The sequence below is a fragment of the Monopterus albus genome, unplaced genomic scaffold (assembly GCF_001952655.1).
Source record: "Monopterus albus unplaced genomic scaffold, M_albus_1.0 scaffold27.1, whole genome shotgun sequence".
Lineage (NCBI taxonomy): Eukaryota > Metazoa > Chordata > Actinopteri > Synbranchiformes > Synbranchidae > Monopterus > Monopterus albus.
Genome location: NW_018127907.1, coordinates 1,433,609 through 1,444,997, shown reverse-complemented (window position 1 = coordinate 1,444,997; position 11,389 = coordinate 1,433,609). Strand labels below are relative to the sequence as shown.

At 40.6% G+C, this 11,389-nt stretch overlaps 2 protein-coding genes across 3 annotated transcripts; one reads left to right on the top strand and one right to left on the bottom strand.

Annotated features, from left to right (window-relative positions):
- The first annotated feature begins 2,557 nt into the window (after nt 1–2,557).
- eif1ad (eukaryotic translation initiation factor 1A domain containing) lies at nt 2,558–6,250 on the top strand. 2 transcript variants are annotated; one of them, XM_020595373.1, is made up of 5 exons: nt 2,558–2,719; nt 3,710–3,828; nt 3,934–4,042; nt 5,353–5,461; nt 5,566–6,250. In XM_020595373.1, exons 2-5 carry the CDS (start codon nt 3,742–3,744, stop codon nt 5,768–5,770), a joined length of 510 nt encoding a protein of 169 aa, XP_020451029.1. In that variant the 5' UTR covers nt 2,558–2,719; nt 3,710–3,741; the 3' UTR covers nt 5,771–6,250. The 2 variants fall into 2 exon arrangements, with proteins under 2 accessions (XP_020451029.1, XP_020451030.1); XM_020595374.1 differs by lacking the exon at nt 2,558–2,719 and adding an exon at nt 2,737–2,875.
- Nucleotides 6,251–9,648: 3,398 nt separating this feature from the next.
- On the bottom strand, nt 9,649–10,932 carry LOC109957496 (N-acetyllactosaminide beta-1,3-N-acetylglucosaminyltransferase 2-like). The gene has a single exon (XM_020595403.1). It carries the CDS (start codon nt 10,930–10,932, stop codon nt 9,649–9,651), a length of 1,284 nt encoding a protein of 427 aa, XP_020451059.1.
- Between the last annotated feature and the right edge of the window lie 457 nt (nt 10,933–11,389).

Genomic DNA, 11,389 nt, shown 5'->3' with positions numbered 1-11,389 from the left:
CATCTGCACTTTGGCCTAAACACAGGTGAAAAAAAAAATCACAGCGCTTTAATATGGACAAGCTTTTTTAAAAAAAAAAAGTCCTCCAGGGTAGATCACTGTCAGCAGGGAGGTGTGATCAGACATCCACAACAGTCAGCACAGATTCCTGTTGAGTTTCTACAGTTTTGGGGTCTGTCGCTAGAACTTGCCATTTTTTTAACTGGAAGAATCACTTTTTACGTGAATACGAAGTATTTCACTGAATAGATGTTGTTAAACGTTTGTTTGTCGAGTATTAACTCTCTTGCTCACTAGCGTGGTACCTCTACTGAAGTTCAGAAGTGGTCTGATTGCCTGTGAAGCTGCAGTTCTTAGGTGAGCTGCAGCGCGAGACCTGGTGACGTCACGAAGACTAAAGCCATGTCGCTGATGACGTCACAGCTCTGAATGCTGCAGAGTTCAACTTTCTGCATGTTTACATTCAAAATCGCAATCTGTCAGTCCAATGTGCTGTAAGCTAACAGGCCACCGTAGTAACATTCAAATCTCTTGAGACCCTCCTTCAAACTTGTTTGCACACACTTAATAAATTCTGAGCATTACCTCAGTTTAAAGTGAATCATTTTCACCACCAGCAGCCATCACTTGTCTTGGATTCCTAATTAGACAGATACCAGAAGTGACAGACCATTCAGCTTCATGGATCTGTCGCCGACGTCTGAGATGACGGCTTTGTGTGTGGGAGCCTCAGGTCATTTTTCAGCGTCTACAGTATATTACATAATCCACTGTATCCTTTCTAACATCAGGGTGCCGCAGCTTGTGCTTTAATCTATCTGTGGGCTCTCTGCATGCTACTGCAGTTTAGATACCTGTAAGGATAGGCTGTGCAGTTTAACATTCTGCTGTTCAACCCTACATTTCTAATATTGTTTTGAATTGATATTGTTTGTATACTGCTTGTTTATCATAGTTTGTCTGTAACTTTAATGCTTCCGTCTTGCCAGGGTGCCCTCAAAAAAGGTCTTAGACATCAAGGGATTCTTATCCTGATTAACAAATTTTGCACTGCATCATTCATAAGTGTGCAAAAGTGTCACTCATCCAGCTGAAAGAGCAAAAAGTGGACTGCCTGCTCAGTTTTTCTTTTTCAAATGCAGAATATAATGCAAAGTAGGGAACACGTTTCTACCATACACATGAGTAGAACAAATATTTCTTAAAGCTCACAGTGACAAACCTAACATGCTAATGTTTAGCAGATATAATGTTTACCATGTTCATTTAGTGTTATGTGCTGGCATGCTATAATTTTCCAAGTCGTTGAGTTGTATCTATAGCTTGATAGGTTGTGTTCTTTGCTTGCACCAAAACAGTGTCAGTTAATCTGACAGAAAGCTTCCCTGATGCTACATTCCCATTCTCAGCATATATTTATTGTAAATGTCTTTTCACTTAACAGCTCCAAGGTGTTAAAACGGTGGGTTGACAGATGAGGTCAGACAGGAATTTTTTGGAGGTCTGCTCTGGAAAGAGGAGGAATGAAAGTCAGTTGTACAAATTATATTGTATGCTTTGTTGTTAAATGTGCTATTCTGCATAATGAGTACTGTAAATATGTTTTGATGCTAATACTTTTGCACTTTTACTTAACATGCAGGACTTTTACTTGTAACAGTATTTTTACACTAACCTATTGTTACTTTTACTTAAGTAGCCTATGGGATCTGAGTAGGCTACTTGTTCCACTACTGGTGCACTGTTATTATTGTGGCTGGAATATTTTGTAGTCTACTTACGATTATATAGCAATTAATTTGGCTTAATCAAAAATAGCTTAAACTTAAAAACTGGCACCAAAGGATACATTTTATCAATCAATCAAAAAATCAATCAAAATTTATTTGTATAGCACTTTAAAAAACAATGTCTGGTCGACCAAAGTACTTTACATGGCAATGCCAATCCAGAGTAAGAAATATCAACAGAAAAATAAAACAACATAGGAACATAAAAAACACCAAGTACACAGAATCAACAGATAAAAGGAGGAAGCATCAGACAGCACTAAGTATTAAAAGCCAAAGTGAATAAATATGTTTTAACCAATGATTTAAAAGTTGTGAAGTCTGTAGAGGATCTAACATTAAAAGGTAAACCATTCCACAATTTATGAGCTGCAACAATAAAAGCACGAGCATTTTATTATACCCGTGGTGACTTTTAATAGTATGTGACAAGAAGATCGCCATAGAACACTAGTGATCTTGAACATTGCTCAAACTGAGCGAAAAGAAAACTCTATTTCCCACAATGCAAAGGTGCCACGGAAGAACTAGATGAAGAAACAAAAACCTTTATTATACGTATTATAAAGTTGTGAGTTACTAATATTGTCAGGCAATAAATAACAATTCATGCGTAAGTCGACAAGTTAAATTCTAATACACACGTATTTATTTGAAATGATAACTTTATTTCTAAGAAACTCACTATATGGCCTTTATTGCACAAATAAAAAAAAAAAAATAAATAAATAAACGATTTTTATTGTGAAAAGGAGAGAACACTTGACCCCGGAAGTGTAAAAATCACTGTCGTTTTCAGAAAGCACAAACGCATGTGGTTCGGGTTTAATAATAAAGTCTCTCGCCGTGGTTTTTTTAACGTGATTTTCAAGCTGCGAAAAAAACATTTTCCGTTACGGAAGTATTCGATTATTTTGCATCTTTTCAAGGTAGTTATGTAACAGCCTAATATTTATGAGCGTGGGGATTTGTCAGCGCTAACTTCAGTCTACGCTAATGTTCCGTTAGCTAACCTAAAGTAAATCTAATAAAGCTAACTGTAATAGGAAAGAAGGTGTTTTCTGACGTGTGTCTTACTAAGCAAAGTAAGTCGAGGGAACATGACACGACGTCATTTATCCAGCATTCACTAGCTATCATTGAGAAATTTTTATCAAAGTTGCTAACTGGTGTGGGCTTCCCGAGCATAGCTAGTCTTCGTGGATGTGTGTTTTAATTTCAAAGTCAAAGTGTTTATTGTCATATGCACAGTGAAGAAACGTCTTTCCCTGTGCAATGCAATTCTTACTTTGCCGTCCACATGAATGTCACATAATACAAGTGAAATTTAAAGTAGATAAGTAGGTAACACAAATTTATGGCACTTTAAATCCGCAAGTGAAAGAAGCATAATACAGCAAGAACACAATATAATGAAGAGAGAATGTATGCTACATGGGAGCTGTGTGTGCATATAGTCAGCAGTGAGTGTGAATTTGTGCATGTGCAAACTGAGTATGTAAACGGTACTGTTGGAATTACATGAGGTAGTTCCCGAGTCAGCTGTTTAGGAGTCTGATTGCAGTGGGAAAGAAAGAGCTTATGGTTGCTATGTATCATTTGACATAACTCGTAGTGTGATGTGATTGTGATTAAATGGTGATTTTACTTTTATAACGTTGCTACTTGGTACTGGGTGGAAATGTTCTCATACTTTTGATGTTTGTCTTCAGCTGAAAAACTATACAAACTCTTAACTGTGGTCAGTGAAGCACCAGTGTGAAGCTGCAGACATCATCAGTCACATGGTTTTTTTTTTTTAATTTGTTACAAGGTCTGGAAACGGTATCAAAACTTTGACTTTTGCTGGAGTGAAACAAGCTTTAGAATCATCTACCCATCTCTCAGCACTTTGACCATCCATTCTCTTTTTTCCTCAGCTGGCGAAAGAAACTGAAACTCACCACTTATAATGTCGCAGGCCACTAAACGCAAACACGTTGTCAAGGAGGTTCTCGGGGACTTTGTTATACCCACGGAAAACCAGCAGATTGTGAAGGTGAGCTAGACATGAACTGCAGTGTTTTCCAATTTGTGGATAGTAAAGAATCACACACAGTAAACACCAACAAATTACTCCTTACTCCTACTTGTGCATAAATAGGTTATCAGTAGCCGTGGTAACAACCTTCATGAAACGGTCACGGCTCAGGGTGAGACCTTCCTGGTGAGCATGCCTACTAAGTTCCGCAAGAACATCTGGATCAAGAGAGGTAAGGTATTGATTTAGGGAAACGTGCTATACTTAGGCTTCTCACAAGGTGGGGCAGTTTCATTTGCTGCAGAAAACACTTCAACATGCTATAGCTGCAACATACTGTAGCTCAGGATTGAGAATAGGAAACCAGTTGTCACAGAGAAATGCCATGTAAGTGTGGAATATTAATCACAAACTATGTGAACTTTAGAGTAGTCACTGTTTCATTTCAGAATTGAGCCATTATCTATATCCCCTTATCCTTCAGAGTGTAGGGGCTGGAGCCATTCCCAACTGACAGTGAGCGAAAGGTGGGGTATACTCCAGACAGATGACCTATACAAAAATATCATCAGTCTGATATCTTTTAAATGGACTACTGATGTATTCTCCAACAATATGTTTTTCACAATTATAGTACTTACACAAACTGCCATAATATTTATACCTGCAGGAAACTTGACTCAATTTTAAACTGGTCTGCAGTGTTGAAAATGTAGAGCGTAGCATAAGTTCATAGATTCAGCAGTAACAACTAATAAGACCAATAAAACTGGTTTGAGAGATAAACCTAGTAAAACAGGAATATTACAAATATTACACAGTGAACCAGAATTTTGCACGTTCAGCAGTCAAACCCACATCTAGAGTATCATGCGTGTACACCCTATTTTAAAGTGCTTTGTGATGATTTAAAGGTCTGCTATTACAGTTCAGTGTTGTTGCTACTGAAAATATTCATTGAAGAAGTATTTTTATTAATAAAACAAGAATTATAGGTAGAAAATAATGAGCATAATTCACTAATTCATAATTCATTCATTAATACTAGCAGCTAGTGATGGCGAGATGAAGCTTCTTGAAGACCTGAAGCCTTCCAGCCAAATGGTTCACAAAAAGGTTCCTTTCTCGAGTCTTCATGTGCACACAGACACAAACTCTTTCGCAGGGTACAGATGAGACAGGGGTGTACAAAGTGTTCCCACACGGGGGAAAGCTTTTTCTTTCTTACAGGTTCCATCAAAATAAATTGCAGTATAACAAAATGCACCTCTATGTCACACACAAACCAACAAATCGCCAACACTAACCCACAAAGTGTGAACAGATCTGTTGCGGTATATATAGGTGTGTGTGTGTGTATTCGTTCATTAATCAAACCAGTTCCTGAACCAGCGAGGCTTTGAACGTCATCAGTGTCTCAGGTTTTAACTCCAGCCTGTTAGTCAGAAAGTCAACATTCATACTCACAGTGAAGGGTGTGACCTGCTTACCTTTATTTTTAGGTAGTTATTAAATTAAACTGTTTGTTTTCTGATCCTTAAGGTGATTATGTGATTGTGGATCCTATTGAGGAAGGAGAGAAAGTGAAGGCAGAGATCAGCTCCATTCTCTACAAAGATCACATTCAGTACCTGCAGAAGCAACAGCTCTGGTGAGTGGGCGCACACTCAAAGATGTGTCTAAACGCATCACTCAACCAACAGTGTTGTGTCAAATGTAATGAGTGTGCTGTGCTGTTGTCCTCACTTCCTACAGGCCAGAGGGATTCACGGAGACAAAGAAACAGCAGGAAAAGGAAGAGAAAGACGAGGCAGAGGAAGCTAGTGACTCTGAAGACGACGAGAGCGACCTCTTTGTGAACACCAACCGCTGCAACTACCAGTGTGGTGAAAGTGAGGAGGAGGAGGACAGTGAGGAAGGAGATGAAGACAAAGAAGGAAGGACAGAAAATGGTTCCTAGCGGCAACACTGAGGACCCGGACAGCTGAGCGTGGGAGCTGTGAACATCATGTGGCAGTTCTGTGCTGCTGTGACCGCTGACTGGTGTGATGAGGATTTGAAGCAGTGCAGGTCTCCTCTGACACCCTGTTGGAGACGTTACATGGCTGCAGACTGAGTGAACTTGAACAGAAATAAGTCTTGCTTGTGAAACTGATGTAAAAAATCTTTGATATTCACACTCAACTGAAACTGATTAAGAATCCAATGGATTGTCGGCTTGAAATTCTATAAGATCGACTGTTTGCTCGGTTTCTCGGTGAAGGCCTGTTACCACTCCAACATGTTTGTATATTGACTGTGTATTGAAATGGAGCGATTAACATAAAGCAGTGCATTATTTTCTCAAATGGGATGATAGATTTTGCCACTCATGAAAATTACATCACTGCAAAAATGTATTGTTGTTGATGTTACATAAAATAATATCTGGTCTTGTTTATTCACTGTACAGGATTGTGAGAGCAGTGCAGGGCTTGGTGAGAAGATAACACCTTTCCTATGTTAGTGGCCCTATGATGGACGGCGTTTTAACTGAGTACAGATGTAACATTTTGATGTTTTTCTTTCAGGACAGGTCAGCCTCACTGAGCCCAGTCATGACTGGCAGGGCCATGCTAAGCTACTCCAATGTCAGCGCGGTTGTGTTTCCACTTATGTTGTGGGGGCAGCACAAACCGCTGAGAGCCACATGTGACTCATGGTATCAGTGTGGTGCTTATTAGCTTGCAACATGGAGGGTTTTGTGGTAGACATTATTTTAAAACCTCATCAGAAGACCAAGTGAGAGACTCCGTTTTCTGAGCTGGCTCTGTTGAAGGCGGATCTTGACCCCACTCAGCCCTGGGCAGAAATGGGGCCAGCTGAGCCTGAGTCAGCATGACCACCCCCTGCTGCTAGGAACAGATGGAAATGGAGGCCAACATGTGCTCGCTTGGATTGATTAAGGCGGGCTGACTCCTACTGATGGAAAAACACCACTTGTAGTGCTGATGGTGTTGATTGCATTTCCAGATCAGTGCTGCTGCTATAGCTCCAATGGCTTGGCTTTGTCAGCAGCATTGAAAAATCTTGGAAGATCCCTCTGAAAAAGAAGGCAGTGGAACAGAAGAGGCTAGCCCCATGGTACAGCTCGCAGCTCCGCTCCCTAAAGCAGGCACCACGAAAACTGGAAAGGAGGTGGCGCTCCACTAAGTCAGAAGAGTTTTTCCTACCCTGGAACGATTGTTTAATGACATATTTTTAAAAAAGCCGTGTGTAGTGCCAGAACTGCATATTATTCATCACTGATGGAGGAAAATAAGAACAACCCCAGGTTTCTTTTCAGCACTGTAGCCAGGCTGACAAAGAGCCACAGTGCTGTTGAGCATAATCCCTTAGATCTCAGTAATAATGACTTCATGAGCTTATTAAGTATTAAGTATTAGAGAAAAATAATCAAATCATACAGCTCACAGATGTGCCATCAAGTCCAGTGGCTTTAGAAACATTTGTAAGACCTCATTTATACTTGGACTGCCTCTCTCCCATAGATCTCTCTGACTTGCTTCACATAAATCATCAACATGTCTCTTAGACCCCATCCCAACCCGGCTGCTCAAAGATGTTTTTGCCCCTAATCAACACGTCCATATTTCATTTGATTACTCTCTCTCTATTAACAGGCTATGTTCCACAGGCTTTTTGCTGTAATTAAACCTCTACTAAAAAGCCTACTCTTGACCCAGGTGTTCTGGCTATAGACCAATATCCAATCTCCTGTTTATTTCTAAAATCCTTGAAAAAGCTGTTGTAAAGCAGTTATGTGACCACTTGCACAACTGATTTGAGGATTTTCAGTCAGGATTTAGAGTCCATCATAGTACAGAAACTGCATTGGTTAATCTCACCAATGATCTTCTCCTAGCCTCAGATAAAGGACTCATTTCTATACTTGTCTTCTTAGATCTCATTGCTGCTTTTGACACCATTAATCACAGCATCTTATTACAGAGACTTGAACATGTTATTGGTATTAAAGGAACCACACTAAGTTGGTTCAAATCTCATTTAAAAGAAAAATTCCAATTTGTTCATGTTAATGATGAATCTTCTATGTACACTAAAGCTAGTCATGGTGTTCCACAGGGCTCTGTGTTAGGTCCAGCTCTCTTCACATGCTCCTTTTAGGTAATATCATCAGGAAACGGCATAAATTTACATTGCTATGCAGATAATACTCATATATACTGTATTTTTCTATGAATCAGATCAGTTGGCCAAACTCTAGGTACAGTACATGCTAAAAAGAATTTTAGTAGTATTCTCAAACTTGTCACTTGTAGCCTTGGTACCTGCTTTTCAGCACCAGTTCCATAGTGTTGCTTTTCTTCCAAGTTATGTACATTTTACATTACTACTGGCCAATTTCTGTTGTATTCTGTAGTGCTTTTAATTGTTCTCTCTTTTTCTCATTCATTTCTGTCCCACATGACAATAAACTACCAAAATTGAACCTTGGTGAGTTAAGAAAATACATTGCATAGATGTCTATTACCAAAAACAGTTAACATATTGGAAGCATATTTGCATGTTTAGATTTATATGAAAAACAAACTTAAAAAAGTAGTGACTGACAAAATGATCACTGGACAATCTCTAGTCACTCTGCATTCTGTTTTCACAATACAATGAATGGCAGTCAACAGTTGACATGACAATATTATGATAGGCTCTTCAAGGTACATGTAATTTGTATCACCTGTTCTTGAAAATGTATAATATTGTTTGGGCTGTTTGACTGACCCCCAGAGTTTTGTCAGTGGTTAGTGTAAATAAATCCTGGAGCAGCTGCTGCTTTTGGTTCATGAGCTTTTTATCTTCCACAGGTCAGCATTTCACAACACTGTATGTACTTGTAGTGTGCAAATTGAAAAAAAAAAAAACAGGGCAGTTTTGATCGATTGATTGATTGATTTAGTGGTCTAATAAAACCGGTTCCTTCCACTCTAGCTAGCCAAGAAAAAAAAGGTTGAAATGTTAAATGCAGTATCAGTAAACCAAGAACAAGGATCCATGAAGTAAAAATAATACAAATACTAGTTAATACAGCGTCACCACTTCATAGAGATTGTAATGACATCTTTCCACTGTATATCAGCGGGGACTGTGTGGAGAGGGTGCCGGCCTTCCGCTTTTGGGAGATCATATTAAGGAGGATCTGACCTGGGGCGTGATTGCCTTTAAACTGCTTAAAAAGGCCCAGCAGAGACTGTACTTCCTACTAGTGCTTAGGAAGAACAACATCTCCCAGAGACTGCTGGTGTCCTTCTATCTATCCTCCATTGACAGCATCCTTACATACTGAATATGTGTATGGTACAGCAGCAGCACAGTGGCTCAGAGGAAATGCTCCAGAGGGTCATTAATACGGCTCCGGAGATCATCGGCTGCCCTCTCCTCACTCTGGAAGAACTACACAGTTCCCGCAGCCTCAAAAAAGCACAGAACATCATTAAGGACACTTCACACCCAGGACGTTCACTCTTTGAACTGCTGCCGTCAGGTAGACGGTTCAGAGTAATCAAATCAAAGATCACTAAATTCAATGATAGTTTTTACCCAACAGCAGTTACCACACTCAGTGCTGCTAAAATATAATATGCCTGTGTGTGTGAGCGGTCTGTTGTTTATTTTGTTATTCTAGTGGTTAAGTTTTTTTATATGGTCTTATTTCATATGCTATGTTTTTTTTTTATTGCTGTACTGACTGGAGATCACAAATTTCATTGTAGGTGTTACAATGACAGCAAAGGATTGTCTTATCTTATCTTGTAATGCCATATATCTCCAGGCATGGTCTTAGGGTTTGTCTCCCTTCTCTTGTGCATCCCTCAAAGGCATATCCCAGCACTGCATCTGTGTCTTGCTCAGCTCGGCCCACAGTTTTACTAGCTGGTCGGGGCTTCGTCTGTGGACCAGCAGGATGTTGTGGTATGAACACAGCTGCTCCGCATCCTTTTGAGGTAAGTCAAATGTGAAGAAACCAGGGTGGTGGACGGGGGTGATTTTGAGTCGCATCATACACATCCCCACGTAGACATCATCAATAGGGAACAGGTGAACCCCTTTGGACACACTGTGCAGGCGTTTGGCCAAAAGGCCCGAGTACACCACCCCTCCCCCACCTGCATATGCAGGATATAAGCCCCTGTAAAAGGCATCTGGGATGAAGTACTTGGAGTCGCTGACTCGGTTGGGCATTGCTTCACGTATGACATCTCCAACCATGAAGTCTTTCATTGTCTTGTGTGCTCTTGGCTTCATCAGCTGGTGCTGGAGATATGTTACCATGTTTGGGGTGTTCACAAAGATGTCATCATCTCCCTTAAAGATGAAGCGAGTCTGGCCACAGAAGTCTGAGAACCAGCTCCAGAAGAGCACATCCTTCAAGGTGAGGTTGAAGAAAGTGTCCGTGAAGTTCCACTGCAGAATGTCTCCATAATGGTCATTCTCCAGCTGCAGCAGCTTAGATGAATCCACACTTGGCTCCTCATGGCTTTCTTTCCCCAACAGGAACACCCTGCGTACATATCCTCCACGTTGTTCACCTCTGTTGCTGTTCCTCTTCCGGCCTGCCACCCATCCCACCTGGCCCCAGGTCCTTCGAATGGCCTGCCGGTTTTTAAAGTTCAGCTCTGTTGTCTTGATGGCCAGGAGAAGCAGAGTGGGCTCCTTCTCATCCTTTGCCCCAGCCCCACATACTCCATCTGGCCGGAGGAGAGTTGGATAGTCCCTCCTTTGCATGTGCCTTACAAAGTCTTGCATCTGCTGTGGTAGCTTGTCAAAGTTTCTTCTGATGCTGGTCAGGTTAGTCACATCAGAGAAATTTTGCTTCAACAGGGACTCATACAAGGTACTATTATTCATTGCCCTCTTGGTGTATTTGGGGTGCAGTATGGGGTTGAAATAGCGGTCGTGAGCCAGCTGGACACGGTTCCAGAAGGCGTCCTCATATGGGTGTAGCGCCCAGAAAGATGTAGGCAGCGGGGCAAAGTTTTTGTTATTCAAAATTCCTGGGGCCACAAAATGAACATCTTCTGGGCCACTTTGCATCTCCACTTGAATCAGGTTGATACACGCCATGGCAGCGATGTAGACAAACAGCAGGAACACGCAGATGCATGGTGTGCACAAACAGATCAAGATCTTACGCCAGCAACACCGTGCCATTCAGCTGTAAATGCACAAACAATATGTCAGCTGGGACAAAGCTCAAATTTGTGTAAAAAGAAATGCTTTTTTGTATCAGTCTACATTAACTGTACTATAAAAAGTGTGTGTTCATGAACAGCAGGGGCAGAAGAGACAAAGAAAAAAGTCAAGTGTGGGTGAAAAAAAAAACAAAGAGAGGGGATAAAGCTTAATTTGGAAGTTGACAAAACAATCTCACCAAATGTACTGTAGCAGATGTTCTGGAGTTTTTGGTTGTATCATATGATCTTCATCAGCAGACAGATTTTAACACTTGGACCATGTAGGCTAAATCTAGAACTGGGCTAACTCCATCTGCTTGGAAAGGTTGTGTAATATGATTATACAA